We start from the raw sequence: 16,152 nt of genomic DNA on the forward strand, positions 1-16,152 counted from the left end.
TGGGTGTGGTGGCACAAGTCTGTAATCCCAGCAATCAGGAGACAGAAGAAGGAGGATCAGGGTTCAAGACCAGCCTGGGCAATTTAGTGAGACCATGTCTCAAACAAACAAACAAACAACAAACCCAAAGCTGATTGTATAATTCCCCTATGCATGCTCCATGCAAGCATCCTTAATTAAGCTCAGTAGATCACAAAAACAAAACAAACCAACAATATTTGAAAGAAAGAGGACTTGTGAAGAAGAGGTTCAGTAGGATTGGGAGGGGATGAGAGACGATATGGGGTTGAAAATTATATGTATACAAACATGAAATTGTTGAAGAATAAAAGTAAGTAAACGTTAAAAGTTGATTGTGGGGACTGGAGAGATGGTTCAGTGTTTATGAGCACTTCTTGGCATTGCAGAGGACTCAGGTTCTCTTTCTAAGCATCCACACTGGGTGCCCCTGAACCACCTGTAGCTCTAGCTCCAGGGGGTCCAATGCCTTGTTCTGGCCTCCGCGGCACCTGCACACAAGCGCTTTACACTCACACAGGCTCACACATACACATAAAATATTTGATTGTCAGTACTAGAGAGGTGAATTGGCAGTTAAGAACACTGGCTGCTCTTGCAAAGGACTGGGGTTCCCAGGTTCAGTTCCCAGAACCCATCTGGCAGCTAATGACCATCTGTAACTCCAATTCCAGGGGATTTGACACCCTCACACCTGGCCTCCATAGGTACCTGCACACACATGGCATACACACACATACACAAAACACTGATAAAATATTGATTGTGGATATAAGACTTGAAAATATGAAAAGCCGTTGAATTCTATGTATTATTTTTTAATGTGTATGTGTGTATTGCCTGCATGTAGGTAAATGCACCCATGTTGTGCAATGCCCACAGAGGTCAGAAGAGGCTGTCGGATCCCCTGGGACTGGAGCTGCTGAGCCATCTCCAGCTCTATATTATAAATTTTAAAATATTTAATATTTTATGTGTATGAATGTATTGTCTGCATGTGTGTAAGTGCACTCATGTTGTGCAGTACCCATGGAGGTCAGAAGAAGGTGTCAGATTCCCCCCTGGAACTAGAGTTATGGATGATTGTTAGCCACCATGTGGGTGCTGGGATTCCAACCTGTGTCATCTTCAAGAGCAGCCAAGTGCTCTTAACCACTGAGCCATCTGTCCAGCCCCAGAATTATGTGTATTATATGTAATATGTATGGGTGAATATGGTGTATGAATTTACATTGATTATATCTCAAATAAAACTATCTAAAAATATTCATTTTTTTTTTTTAAATTCAGGGTCTCATTATGTATTCCTGACTGGCCTGGAACTTTCTGTGTAGACCAAGATGGCTTTGAACTCAGAGATTCACCTGCCTATGCCTCTGAGTGCTGAGATTAAAGTTGTCACAATGCACCACATTGGGACAAAAATATTCATGGTTGGGTCAGTGAGATGGCTCAGAGGGTAAAGATGTTTGCATCCAAGCTCAACATCCTGAGTTTAATCCCTGGGACTCACATGGTAGAAGGAGAGAAACAGACTTCCTTATGTTGTCCTATAACCTTCACGTGTGTGGCATGCATGCCTTATCCCCCGCAATTAAATAAATGTAATATGTGTTTTTAAAATCCTGGGGCTGGATGGCTCAGAGACATGGGTTCAGCTCCCAGCACCCACATGGCAGCTAACAACCTTCTTTAACTCCAGTTCCAGGGGATCCGACGCTGTTTTCTGGCAATTCAACTCCCAACACCTCCATAGGCACTGAGTAACACCGGTGTACTTACATACATGCAGGTAAAACACTAATATGCATAAAAATAAATATATACATTAAAAAAATCTACGGCTCCTTAGTGCCCCCTGGTGGCACATGTGCTAACTGTGGCTCCATCGTCTATAAGGATGGCCTTTTCCTCCACCTCCTTTGACCCTTTTCTAGCCTCATAGACTGGCTTTCATGCCTCTGTCCTCCCACGGCCTGTGTGCCTGCTCTCTCTCTATCATGCCCTCTTCTATATCATGGCACAGTGTACACCTCATCTCCAGGTCCTTAACCTCCAGGGCTGCCGACCCTGACTCCTAGCACGGCAGTCCATGGCCTTTGTTCTGGCTGTGGAAGACAGGTCTCTGCGACTCCGAGGCACCAAGGCCTCAGTAGTAGCTACTCTCATGGCCCTACATCCCAGACTCACAGACACAGTGCGGTGAAGGGGTCTTATGGCATCGCTGCTCTTGTCGCTGCAGCCGGTCACTACCAGAGGGCTCTGTCAGCTGCCACAGAGGTGCACAAGAACCCGGGAAATAACCACAGGTGGGTTAGCAGTCCCTCAGGGCCACTGGGAGTTAAGCCCGAGGCTGACTTGACTCTATCAGGCTTTGACTGCAGACCCCTAGTGACATTTCTGTTCTCCTAAATTGGTATTAGCAGCTGCCAAGGCTCTGATGACTTCCTTTTCCTCCGTGTACAGTGGTCCTGGAAAGAGGCCACAGGTGTCTTTGGGGGTGGGTGAGAGGTCAGTGACACCCCTTTCCAGTATGTTGTTTCAGTACTCAGGATGGAGCACAAGGCCTCACTGCATGCTAAGCAGGTGCTCTGGATAAACCACACCCCCATCCCCTCCCTGGGTTATTCTAGGTAGGCACTCTACCAATGAGCCACACCACAACCCTCATTTTATTCTGACTTTTAAAAATTGTATGTATTAGCTGGGCGTGGTGGTGCACACCTTTAATCCTAGCACTTGGGAGGCAGAGGCAGGTGGATCTTTGTGAGTTCAAGGTCAGCCTGGTCTACATAGTGAGTTCCAGGACAGCTGGGGCTACAAGGAGACCCTGTCTCAAAAAGACAAAAAAAAATTGTATGTATTGTGTATGGGTGCACACGTTGTCATGGTGCATACGTGGATGTCAGCAGACAACTAGTGGAAGTCACTTCTCTCCTTCCACCATGTGGGTCCCTGGTATCAAACTTTTGTTGCAAGGCTTAGCTGCAAGCACATTTACCAGCTGAGCCATCTCATAGCCCCTCTCATTTTACTTTGAAACGTCTTACTAAGTTGCACAGCCTGATCTTGTCTTCAGAGCCTTCCGTCTCAGCCTCCCATAGTACCTGGGATTGCCTGGCCCACCACCCCTGGTACAATTCCTCCCTCCACTGCCTTTCCCTACTTCCTGTAGTGGGCTTTGGGGCAGGGGACTGGCTCCAGCTTGGGTTGTGGACTGAGGTTCTCCTTTGATGATTCAAGTTAGACTTAGATTTGTTTGACCTGGAACTTTTATGGTGTCAAGCAACACTTAACAATGGAGACTTTCTGAGGAACGTGTTCCACTGGCTCTTTCGCCTTATCGATCCATCCTGGACCGTGTCAATCTTTTTTGTTTCTGATTTGTTTTGTTTTTTTTTTTTTTGAGACAGGGTCTCACTATGTGGCCTTGATCGGGCTCGTAACTTGCTATGTAGACCAGGCTGACTTCACTCTCACAGAGATCTGCCTGCTTCCGCCTCCTGAGCGCTGGGATTAAAGGTGTGTGAGGCCACACACAGGTGCCAGTGCCAGTGACCCTGATGTCCCACCACTTGTCCCCTAGCCCCTGAGGCACACAGAGCGCCATTACACTGAGGGCCTCTGCTTCTGGGCAGCTTAGTTATGACTTCAGGAAAAGATGCTTGTACCAACTCAGTGCAGGGCAGGGTAACAATGTCAGGAACTCCAGGACTTGGGAGGTACAGGAGCGAGTGGGAGTTCAATGCCAGCCTTGGTTACATGAGATTCCATTTCAAGAACATAAAAATAACAGGGCTGGAGAGAAGGCCCAATGACTAAGAGCACTGGGTGCTCTTGCAGAGGACCAAGGTTTGGTTCCCAGCACCCACATGGTAGCTAACAACCATTTGTAACTACAGTTCCAGGGGATACGATGCCCTCTTCCGGCTTCCGGCCTCTTCAGGCATTGCACAACATGGGTGCACTTACATACATGTAGGCAAAACATTCATACACACAAAATAAAACTAAGGTAATAAATAAATAAGATAAAAGGCAACAAATCCACAGAAGAGCCAGGTGTGATAGTATCTGTAATCACAGCACTTGGGGGCTGAGGCAGGAGGGTGAGGCATTCAAGGTCGTGGGGAGTTTGAGGCTAGTTTGGGCAATGTAAGAGAATGGGTATACTTTAAAAAAAAGTTTTTTGGGTCTTTTTGAGACAGGGTCTCCCTGTAGCCCCAGCTGTCCTGGAACTCACTATGTAGACCAAGCTAGCCATGAACTCACAGAGATCCACCTGTCTCTGCCTCCCAAGTGCTGGGAATAAAGGCATGTGCCACCACACCTGGCTTAATTTTTAAAATTTTTAAAAAAGGAAAAAAAAATCAATGAGCTCGCACAGGAAGTGGGGCTGGACTGTAGTCCCCAAGTCCCTTCCCTAGGAGCCTCCTCCAGCCAACTAGATCCAGCACCACAAAGGTACCACAGCACTGCCTGCTGGGGACCAAGTGTCCAAACACAGGAGCCTGTGGAGGACTCACTACATCCAAACCACAACAGCCATCTTGGAGACACCGAGATGCCACACAAGGAAGATGACTCAGGGCCTGGACATCCTGCGCCCTCCACCCAGCCCCACACATGCGGTGCTGTCCTTGACACCTGTGACCCCCAGGGATGCAGACCCTTCTCATTGCCTGACCACCCCAGCATATCATGGGATATTCAGTCTCATGTTTCCTGATGGACGCTCACATCATAGGGCAGCCTGGGGACACAGCTTGTCCTGGAGGTACAGGCTTACGGTGGCTGTAGCTGTACAGATCCCTCCAAACAACTGGACGTCAGTTGCCACATCCTGTCTGCAAGTGACAGTCAACTGGGACCCCTGAGACCCAGGCCTGATCTTTCTACCCTCACACTGGTTCTGCCGTTCCCTCCCTCTGGGCATGGGCACTTATGGCCTAAAGGAGGTGCTGGTTCCTCCTGACAGGAGGAGGTATTTTTAATTACAATTAACCTTCCGCCCAATTTCCCTCCTCCTGGGTGGCACATCAGATCCCTGTTAATTAGGAAGAATTAAGTGGGAGATATTTCCAGTCACCAAGAACACGGAGGAGCTACTGGGACCCGCTTCCCCTGCACCAGAGTGCCACAGTCACCTGGGTCAGATGCTAAGGCACTCACCTGGGCCAGGCAGGGGCTTCAAGGATGCAGCCACCTCTCTTGCAGCAGAACTGAGACTGGTAACCTTTGGCTTCCTGGATCCAATGGGGAGCTGCGTGGAGGGGAGGGACTGGAAGTCCTTCCACTGTGTGCCGCTCATCCATCACACTGTAGTTCTCGGGAGTCTGGGAAGAAATAAAATTGTCATCCTAGTCACAACAACAAATCTCTTTGAAAAAGATTTATCTTGGGGCTGGAGAGATGGCTCAGCAGTTAAGAACACTGGTTGTTCTTGCAAAAGACTCAGGTTCGAATCCCAGCACCCACATGGCAGCTAACAACTGTCTGTAACTCCAGTCCCAGGGGATCCGACAGCCTCTTCTGACCTCTGTGGGCATTGCACGACACGGGTGCACTTACCTACATGAAGGCAATACACACATACACATAAAATAAAAATAATAAAATTTTTAAAAATGTTTAAAAAAAGATTTATCTTCCTTTACGTGTATGTGTGTGTGTTTGTGTGAGTATGTGCACATGTGTGCAGGTGCCCTGAGTTCTAAAAACAGCATTGACTTCCTCGGAGCTGGAGTTACAGACTCTTATAGTTTGCTTTTCTGTCGCTGTGATAAGCACCATGACCAAGAAACAATTTAGGGGAGGAAAGGGTTAATTTCATCTTACCCTTCAGGTCACAATCCATGTTGAGGAAAGTCCAGGCAAGAACTGAAGCAGAAATCAAGAAGAAACACTGTCTGATGGCTTGTTTCCTCTGGCTTGCTCACTACCTTTCTTAGGCAGCCTGGGTCCACCTGCCTAGGGTCCACCTGCCACCTCCTCTCACAGTGGGCTGGGCCCGCCTACATCAATTAACAATCAAGAAAATGCCCTAGAGATGTGTCCACAGGACCATCTGATGGAGGTAATTCTTTAAGTGAGGTTCCCTCTTCCCATGTGTGTCAAGTTTATGTCAAACTGACAATAAAAATAGCCAGTATACAGATTGTAAGCTGCCCAACATGGGTGCTGGGAGCCAAATTGTGGTCCTCTGCAAGACCAGTGTGCAAACCACTGAGCCATTACTCCACATTAATTAGCTATTTTATTTTTGGTCTTGTTATACAGCCTAGGCTGGCTTGGAACTCATGGTCCACCTTTCTCTGCCTCCAGAGTGCTGGGGTTCCAGACATGCCCCAACATACCTGGCCTCTATGTGAGCCTTTTAAAGGATCCTGGGCGCTGGAGAGATGGCTCAGTGGATAAGAGCACTGAGTGCTCTTGCAGAGGACCTGGGTTCAATTCCCAGCACCCACATGGTAGCTAACAACCATCTATAACTCCAGTTCCAGGGGATCTGATGCCCTCTTCTGACTTCCATGGGCATCGTATGACATGGGTGTACTTACATACAATAAAAAATAATAAATAAAATATTTTTAAAAAAGAATTCTGGGAACAGGGGGGCAGCTAACACCATCCATAACTGCAGTTCCGGGGGATCTGACATCCTCTTCTGGCCTCCATGGCATTGCATGACACGGTGCACTTATACACATACAGGCAATGCACTTATACACGTAAAATAAAAATAAAAATAAATGGGTTTGGAGAGATGGCTCAGCAGTTAAGAGCACTGATTGTTCTTGCAGAGAACCCGGGTTCGATTCCCAGCACCCACATGGCGGCTATGAAACGTCCTTAGCTCCAGTTCCAGGGGAATCTGAAGCTCTCTTCTGATGTCCACGGCATTGCATGACATGGGTGCACACATATACATGCAGGCAATACACATACACATAAAAAAGAATCCTGGATCTATTTTAATATTATTTTTATTTCTTAAAATTTATTTTTACATTTTATTGTGTGTGTGCATGTTCCACAAGATTTGTGTGGCGGTCAGATGTTGGTTCTCTCTTTCCACTGTGTGGATTCCGGGGATCAAACTCCCGTCGTCACTTTGGTGGCAAGTGCCTTTATCTGCTGAGTCATCTTTTCATTCATTCATTCATTCATTCATTCATTCATTCATTCATTCATTTGGTCTTTTTTGAGACAGTGACTACCTGCAGCTCCATCTGGCTTGGAACTCACTATGTAGACCAGGCTAGCTCTGAACTCACAGAGATCCACTTGCCTCTGCCTCACGAGTGCTGGGATTAAAGGCCTGTCCCACAACACCTGGCAGCCTTTATTTTAATCGTGTGTGTGTGTGTGTGTGTGTGTGTGTGTGTGTGTGTGAGACGCTCTGACAGGTACGGCACAGGGGGAGAGGCCAGGACCAGCCTGGGTTCCTCTCTTGGGGGCTGAGCGGGATGGTGAGTGTCAGTGACTCAAGAACCACACCGAGTCAGGAGTCTTGTCGAGGCAGGAACTCACTTTATTGCGTCAGGCATCAACTTATATAGTTTAAGCAAAGGGGGTGTGGAAAAGGGGGTGGGTATAGGAATGTGTCATCTAGGGCGAAGACTGTGGGCCACTGGGAATTTACCACGCCAGTTATTACTGGGCAGAAGCAATCTTAGATAGGGCTCTGCTGAGTCACCTCCACACAGAAGTGACAGGCCAGAGACAGGTCGCTAAACTTTAGCCTGGCTTGTGAAATTATATTAGGCCTCATTTTCCTCCATGCCGTGTGTATGAGGGTCCCGAAGGCCCAACATGTGTGCACGTGCATACTGATGTATGTGCCACAGTATGCTTGTGGAGGTTAGAGGACACCCTTAGGTGTCGGTCCTCACATTCTACCTTGTTTAACACAGGGTTGCCTGTTCAGGCTGCGTGCTCAGGCAAGCTGTTCTTAGCACTTCCATGGACTCTGTCCCCACCTCCCATCTCACTTAGGAGCCCTGGGATCACAGACACACGGTACAGTGTCTGGCTTTACATGGGTTCCGGGATCCGAATTCAAGTCCTCATGTGTGCATGGTGAGTGCTTTATCCACTGAGCCATATCCCCAGCTGGGGAATCTGTTTCTTAAATGAGGGGCTGTGCTGGATAGCTTCACTTGTCAACTTGACACAGCTGGGAAGAGGGAAAGTCAACTGAGGCATTTCCTCCATTGGATTGGCTGGTGGCCATGTGGGTGGAGAATCTTCTTGATTATTGAGTGATGTGGGAGGGCCCAGCCCACTGTGGATGGTGAAACAGGCAGGTGGGCCTGTGCTGTATAAGAAAGTAGGCTGAGCACAGGCCAGGGGAGCAAGCCGGTAGGCAGCATTCCTCCATAGTCTGTGCTCCAGCTCCTGCCTCCAGGTTCTTGCCTTGAGGTCCTGCCTTGACTTCCTCAGTGATGAACTATGACCCTGGAGATGTAAATGAAATAAACCCTTTTCCTCCCCAAGTTGGTTTTGGTCAGTGTTTTTTTTTTTAGACAGGGTCTCTCTGTAGCTCCAGTTGTCCTGGAACTCACTATGTAGACCAGGCTGGCCTCGAACTCACAAAGATCTGCCTACCTCTGCCTCCCAAGTGCTGGGATTAAAGGTGTGCACCACCACCCCCGGCTTTGGTCAATGTTTTTATAACAGCAACAGAAAAGTACTTATACAGAGGCTGAAACCTAAGTAGTTTGCACATTAGCCTGAACTGGAATAGGGATCCACACTCCCCATTCGCATGGCCTCTGATGGACAATCCCATCTCTCTGGGCTTCAGTTTCCTTGCCTGGAGAATGGGAACAGTAATGGTAGCCCCCTTATGGATGGTTAAAAAATTTCATGGGTCCTGGACAGCCTCAGAGCAGGCACATAATAAAGTGCTGATGAAGTCACAAAGTGGTAGTTCACACTCCTGTGTGTACCCAGTCTATTATGTAGTCCCTGCCTGTCACCGCAGAGACTAGATGGTGGACAGTGGGCTGTGATCTCCACCAGCTATAGGTGGGAAACATTGAAAAATAATTGTATCTAAACCAGGACTCAACACTGGGTGAATGGTCTATTCCTGAGTCACACCCCCAACCCCTCACTGGGGATTCTAGGTAGGGGTTCCACCACTGAGCCACACCCCAGCCCCTCACTGGGGGATTCTAGGCAGGGGCTCTACCACTGAGCCACACCCCAGCCCCTCACTGGGGGATTCTAGGCAGGGGCTCTACCACTGAGCCACACCCCAGCCCCTCACTGGGGGATTCTAGGCAGGGGCTCTACCACTGAGCCACACCCCAGCCCCTCACTGGGGGATTCTAGGCAGGGGCTCTACCACTGAGCCACACCGGGGCATTCTAGGCAGGGGCTCTACCACTGAGCCACACCCCAGCCCCTCACTGGGGGATCCTAGGCAGGTGCTTTACTACTGAGCCACGCCCCAGCCTTAGCCTCTGTCCTCCCACACAGTGCAGTATATCAGCTGTGGACACAAAGCTTTTGCTGTGTTAGGCTTTGCAGGCCGTCTGCAGTGACTCACAGTATTTGCAGCATTCACTGGCTCTGTGCACTCACTACACCATTTTCAGGTTGGTGTCCACAGGCCCTCTGAACAGAACTCCATGAAGCTGAGTGAGCTGGTCGCCTTCCACAAGCCAGCATCCAGATCTGAGCACCCAGCTCTTCCTGCACCCTCATGGTGCTTGGGACAAGCTTTAGGGCCTTGATGCTGGATCCCCATCTGCCATGTCAACACCACAGCCGCCATGGGAGGGAAGAGGCATGCTGGAGCTGGCCTGCCTCACAGAAACTCAGCTTTTTGTTTATTTGGAGTTTTTCTTTTGTTTTTTCTTCTTCTTTTTGGTCTTTTTGAGACAGGGTCTCCCTGTAGCCCTAGCTGACCTGGAACTCGCTATGTAGATCAGGCTGGCCTTGAACTCAGAGATCCACTTGCCTCTGCCTCCCAAGTGCTAGTATTAAAGGTGTGCGCCACCCCCACCCCCCCACAAAAAACCAACTTTTTGAAATCATTTGCAGGAAGGCACCCAGGTGTGCCACAGTGTGCATGTAGAGGTCAGGGGACAGTGTCTGGCAGTTGGCCCTCTCCTTCCACCAAGTCTTAGGTATCAAATTCAGGACGTCAGTGCCTTCACCTGCTCAGTCATCCCACTGGCTCTGACTTTTATGCTTTCATTGTAGGATTTAGTCTTCCTTTCATTGTGTATATGCTTGTGCACTTGTGTGTGTGTGTGTGTGTGTGCGCGCGGGGGGCAGGGCGCTAAAGTCAACCTTGGATTGACTTCTATTGTTTCAGAAGTCATCAGCTTTGTATTTGCTTTCTTCCTTCCTTCCTTCCTTCCTTCCTTCCTTCCTTCCTTCCTTCCTTCCTTCCTTCCTTCCTTTCTTTCTTTCTTTCTTTCTTTCTTTCTTTCTTTCTTTCTTTCTTTCTTGAGACAGAGTCTCCCTAATAGCCCCAGCTGGCCTGGGATTCACTTCGTAGACCAGGCTGGTCCTGATTTCACAGAGATCTGCCTGCCTCTGCCCCCTGAGTTACTGTTATTATTGTTAATTATTATTTATTTTGAGACGGAGTCTCCCTGTAGCCCCAGCTGACCTGGAACCTACCATGTACCCCAGGCTGGACTGGATTTCATAGACATCTGCCTGCCTCTGCCTCCTGAGTGCTGGGATTAAAAGTGTGTGCTACCACATCTTACTTTTCAGACCAGATTTTCTCACGGGAACTGTTGCTTGCTGATTAGTCTAAGGTGGCTGGCCTGGGAACTTGGAGGATCCTATCTCTGTCTCCTCAGGCCTGGGAATATAAGAATGTGTCACCAGGCCTCACTTTTTACATGAGTGCTGGGACCAGATTCAGGTCTTCATGCTTGTATGGCAAGCACTTTACTGACTGAACCATCTTCCCAGCCCAAGAGAGTCCTTTCAAAGCCACCTTTATTACAGTTATTTATTTACTTACTTGTGTATAGTGTGTGTGTGTGTGTGTGTGTGTGTGTGTGTGTGTGTGTATGCATGTGTGGAGGTCAGAGGACAGCCTCTGGGTTTTGCGGATCAAACTCAGGTTTTCAGGCTTCACAGCCAGCACCTTTACCCCCTGAGCCACCTACTGGCTCCTATGTCCACTTTTAAAGGCCAGCTGTGCTTAGTATAAGATACCAACCAGAAGCATGATGAGCTCAACCATATACACTTTGAGCCACAGAATTTGGGGGCAGCTTGTTACACAGCAGCAGCTGACTGATACACATGCTATACCTAAGCAGAGAGCAGCAGAAAGACAAACAATGATGGCTAATATTTGTGATTCTTTAGCTGCAAATTACCAAGAATTTGAAATCATGGAGACACACGAGAACACTGATTTGTGTTTTTAAGACTTTTATCATTAAAAAAAGAAAGGTGGAAGAATGTCGAAGACAAAGGGGAAGTGGGGTGGGAGGATGTTGGGGTGGGAGGATGGAGCGGCTTCTCCCAAACTTTGGATCCAGGTGACCCTCCTTCCTTGACCACCCTTTCCCACCCCCAGTCCCATCTCTGTTCTGATTGGGGGCCCTAGCCACCATCTTCTGCAGACCTTGGCCCAGTTGTCAGCTCATATCCTGGGTGAAGGGGATGACAGAAGAGGGGTGCAGGGCCTGGAGGCTTGTCGTTGCCCTTGAGAGACCCTCAAGTGGACACTTGGGTTCCCCTGCCTCCAGGGGCCCCAGGGAGGTAGGCGTTGAGTGGGGGGTGGGAAGCTTTGGAGGCAGAGTCCTGAAGCCCAGGGACCAGCAGGGACCAATTAGGTGTGAGGCTGGTGGTCACAGTATGGAGGCTGCAGGCCTGTGGGAAGGATGGGAGACTGAGTCAAGAGGCGTGACAGTGGTCCCTGTGTACAGTCTCCACCAACCCCACTGTCGGGGGTGGATAAAGAGAGGACCCTGTAGAAGGACATCAGGACAGTGGATCAGACTGTGAGAGATACAGATCTGGGGACACAGAAGGAGGCACGTGAAAGGACTTACAGAGATAAGGCCAGAGAAAGGTGGAAAACGGGAAAGAGAAGTCATGGAAGGGCGCTGAGGATGGGATGAGAACAAATACAGAGGCAGGAAAACAGACCCAGGCTGGCTGGCCCACACCCGTCAGGCCAGACGCTTCAGGAGGCTGAGGCAGGAGGACTGGAAGTTCAGTGCCCACTTGGGCCACTTAGTGAGACTCTGCCTCAAAATAAAAAAGTTTTTTAAAAAGGGTTAAGGATGTAGCTCAGTGGTAGAGTGTCACACCCTCAGTCCCTCACTGGGGGATTCTAGGCAGGGGCTCTACCACTGAGCCACACCCCAGCCCCTCACTGGAGGATTCTAGGCAGGGGCTCTACCACTGAGCCACACCCCAGTCCCCCACTCGGGGATTTTAAGTAAGGACTCTACTGCTGAGTTACATCTCTAGCTCTTGGTGTTTTGTGACAAAGTCTCATGATTTAGCCAAGCTGGTCTTATTTGTAGGATGATGGGTTTGTGCCACACCCAGCTTCTTTCCTTCTTGGGTGTGTGTGGGATGTGAGTGTCTCATGCCATAAGTTTTCTCCATGCTCCAGGCCTTTGCACATGCTATTATTCCTGATAGACTGTCTCCAGTCTCCTGGTCTCAACTCCAAAGCCACCTCTTTCAGGAAGTCTTTCCTGAACTCCCACTTTCCAGCCTAGGTCTGGTGACTTCTCAGGGCCCCTATATTTCCTGGACTTCCACATCCCAGCCTCACCATGTGATGAGTCTATTGCCTGCTGGACTGAGAGGCTAGCAAGAAATAAGATGGAACATTATGGCCACTGATGTGTCCCAAGGACTGGGCATAAGTGGTTCAGGGAAAGTGGACTGAACAGGTGGAAGAATGAAAGGATGGATGGAGAACTGGAAGGATGGGTAGAAGGATGGGTGAATAGATGGATGGGTGGATGAATGGATGGATGGGTGTGTGGGTACAAGGATGGATAGAAGGATGGGTGGATGGCTGGATGGGTAGGTGAATGGATGGGTGGATAGGTAGAAGGATGGGTAAGTATTGGATAGAAGAATGGGCGGGTGGATGGATGGGTGTGTGGTACAAGGATGGATGGAAGGATGGATGGGTGAGTAGAAAGATAGGTAGATGGGTGGATGGATGGACAACTGGAAAGATGGGTGGATGGATGGATAAGTAGGATGGATAAGTGTTGGGTAGAAAGATGGATGGATGGACGGTGGAAGGATAATAGATGGAAGGATGGATTGATGGATTATAGATGAATGGGGGGTGGATAAATGGATTGATAGTAGGTGGATGGTAGAGAGGGGTGGGTGAATAGAAGAATGATGGACAGGTGGATGTATGGATGGTGGAAGACAAATGAATGGATGACAGAGGCATGAGTGGGTGGATGAATAAATAGTTGGATAGGTGGGTGGATAGTAAAAATGAAATAAATTGATGGGTGGATGGATGGATAGATAGATGGTAGAAAGATCAGTGGGTGGACAAGTGAATGGGTGAATAGGTGGATAGATAGATGGGTAGATGGCTTGGTGGAAGGAAGGATGGGGTGGATAGTGGAAGGACAGATGATGGATGGTAGATGGATGAATGAGTGGATGTATGTATATATGGGTAGATAGAGTGATGAGTGGAAGATGGATGGATGGATTGGTAGATGGGTGGATAGGTAGATGGATGGGTGGGTGGATGGATGGATAGGTAGATGGATGGGTGGGTGGATAATGGGTGGATAGATGGGTGGGTGGTAGAAGAAGCATCTTCCCATCAATCTTGGAAAGTTCTCTCAGGACTGCTCTTGGGTCTACTTGGGACCCAAGTTTTTGAAGCTGAAGGGTTTTTTTTTTTGTTTTTTGTTTTTGTTTTTTGTCTTTTTGACACAGGGTCTCTCTGTAGCCCCACCTGTCCTGGAACTCACTATGTAGATCAGGCTGGCTTGAGCTCACAGAGATCTGCCTGCCTCTGCCTCCCAAGTGCTGGGATTAAAGGCGTGTGCCACCAAGCCCGGCTGAAGTTGAAGTTTTTTGAGGCCTTGAGAGCTGCTCATCCCTAGGCTTTAGACACTCACCCTCCTCCTGATCCTGGCTTCTATAGGTAATGCCACTCTCCTTCTAAGTTCAGACTCATCCCTATTGATCATAGAAAACAAGAGAGGGTTAGTGGTTCTTCCCACCCACCAATGCCCTAAGTCCTCATTCACCCAGAGCCCTTCATCAACATCAACTGAATCATATTTTAAGAAGGTTCTGAGGGGCTGGAGAGGTGGCTCAGCAGCTAAGGACACTGGCTGCTCTTTCAGAGGACCTGGGTTCAATTCCCAGCACCCACATGGTGGCTAACAACCATCCATAACCCAGTTTCAAGGGATCAGACACCCTCTTCTGATGTCCACAGGCATTGCATGACATGGGTGCACTTATATACATGCAGGCAATACAGTCATACATATAAAATAAAAATAATAAATAAAATATTTGTTTAGAAAGAAGGTTCTGGCCATTTACAAAAAAGTGGACCAAGACAATGGCACTTTCACCCTCGGCTCCCTCACATGCAGACGAGCCACCGAATCGTTCATGAATTGAGTCTCAGAAAGTGTGAGTTTTTGGTTAGGGGAACCTACTGTAGGAAGTGGCTTAGCTACGGAGTGAGAACATACCTGGTGTCCTGACTGTCACTTGAGGCTGAGTCTCTGTGTAGCCTGCCATGGCCTGGCCCTCAGGGTTGAAAGATGCACCCTGGCCTAGGAAAGGGGTTGGGGTATGAGCTGAGACAGAAGAGCTCTTCAAAGGAGTTACGGTGCAGGTGGAGATTCAGAGGCCTTGTGGAGGGGGTGGAGTTAAGACTGAGTCCCAGAATACCGTCAAGTGGATTGAGGTGCAGGCAGAGGACCAGGAGCCTAGAGAGAAGAGCTGGGAGTGCAAGTAGACCCCAAAGACACTCCCAAGAAGGGATCAGGGGTTCAAGGTGAGCCCCAGGAAACCTTTAAAAGTGTTGGGGTAAAGGCTCAGGCCAGCAGATCTAGTCCCAGCTGGGACTCTTAAAAAGTACCTGCCCTCCTTGTACCTGTGCGGTTGGACTGGTCAATCATGGGCTGCACAATGCGTCTCCGGGCATTAATGAACCTGGGAACAGCCAGGGAAAAGGAAAGGGGTGTGAGGAGGGAGTCAAGGAGTCAGAGAGCCACAGAGAGAAGACAGAGGCAGGGGATCAGCACACAGGCTGCAGAGGCCAAGGGGCAGCGGATGACGTTTCAGCACCGCGGACAGCGCCCCGCCCCGTGGCCACTCACCAATTGTTCACCTGAAGGATGGTGAGCCCGGTGTCCTGCGCCAGCTGTTTCTTCTGCTCCTCCGAGGGGTAAGGGTGCTGCAGCCACCAACAAGAGTCATTCTGCCTGCCTGTCTGCCATCTGGTCCCCAAGGCCTGGGCTGGAGCAGGGCCAAGAGAGCCAATCTCCTGGGCTAGGGAGGCCAAGGGCAGCCAAGTCTCCGGTCCTTGCCCCCACCTTGTGGCTAACTGTACAGGAGGTCCCACTCCTACTGCTACCCAGAAGGGGACTCATAGGCAGGGGGCGGCCACACTCATCCCATCTCACTGGCTGAATCCCCAGCAGGGGCTCACTGGCCTCATATACCGCTCAGTTGTTCCCCCTGCCTCTGAGGTTGGTCTCAAACTTGCTAGCCAAGGACGACCTTGCTTCCAAAATTCTGATATTACAGGCATGCCATACAACCAGATGGAACCCAAGACTTCCTGCATGCTAGGTCTACCAACTTAGCTACTGCTGAAGCCCCTCTCTCATTTAAAAAAATTATTATTTTTATTTTATGAGCACACTGCCTGCATGTATGTAAGTGCACCCACGTTGTGCAATGCCCACAGAAAAGGGCATTGGATCCCCTGGAACTGGAGTTACAGATGGTTGTTAGTTGCCATGTGGGTGCTGGGAATCAAACCCTGGTCCTCTGCAAGAACAGCCAGTGCTTTTAACCACTGAACCACCTCTTCAGTCCATCCTATCTCTTTTTGTTTTGTTTTGTTTTTGTTTTTTTGAGACAGGGTCTCCCTGTAGCCACAGCCAG

General features: G+C 49.1%; 1 protein-coding gene across 9 annotated transcripts in view; it reads right to left on the reverse strand.

Moving 5' to 3' along the window:
- Positions 1 to 11,415: 11,415 nt before the first annotated feature.
- Meis3 (Meis homeobox 3) overlaps positions 11,416 to 16,152 on the reverse strand; it is a 16,031-nt gene continuing 11,294 nt past the window's right edge. For 4 of the 9 annotated variants that reach the window (XM_008822147.3, XM_008822137.3, XM_008822130.3 and 1 more), the window contains 5 exons: positions 15,360 to 15,436; positions 15,134 to 15,192; positions 14,727 to 14,810; positions 14,136 to 14,196; positions 11,416 to 11,880 (listed from right to left, as the gene is read on the reverse strand). In XM_008822147.3, the coding sequence (XP_008820369.1) occupies positions 14,156 to 14,196; positions 14,727 to 14,810; positions 15,134 to 15,192; positions 15,360 to 15,436 (261 nt within the window). In that variant the 3' untranslated portion in view covers positions 11,416 to 11,880; positions 14,136 to 14,155. Of the gene's footprint in view, positions 11,881 to 14,135; positions 14,197 to 14,726; positions 14,811 to 15,118; positions 15,193 to 15,359; positions 15,499 to 16,152 lie in introns of those variants that run through there. The other 5 variants (XM_008822135.3, XM_029558213.1, XM_029558205.1 and 2 more) reach the window with 3 other exon arrangements.

Source organism: Nannospalax galili, unplaced genomic scaffold (assembly GCF_000622305.1).
Source record: "Nannospalax galili isolate Female #2095 unplaced genomic scaffold, S.galili_v1.0 scaffold432, whole genome shotgun sequence".
NCBI classification, from domain to species: Eukaryota; Metazoa; Chordata; class Mammalia; order Rodentia; family Spalacidae; genus Nannospalax; species Nannospalax galili.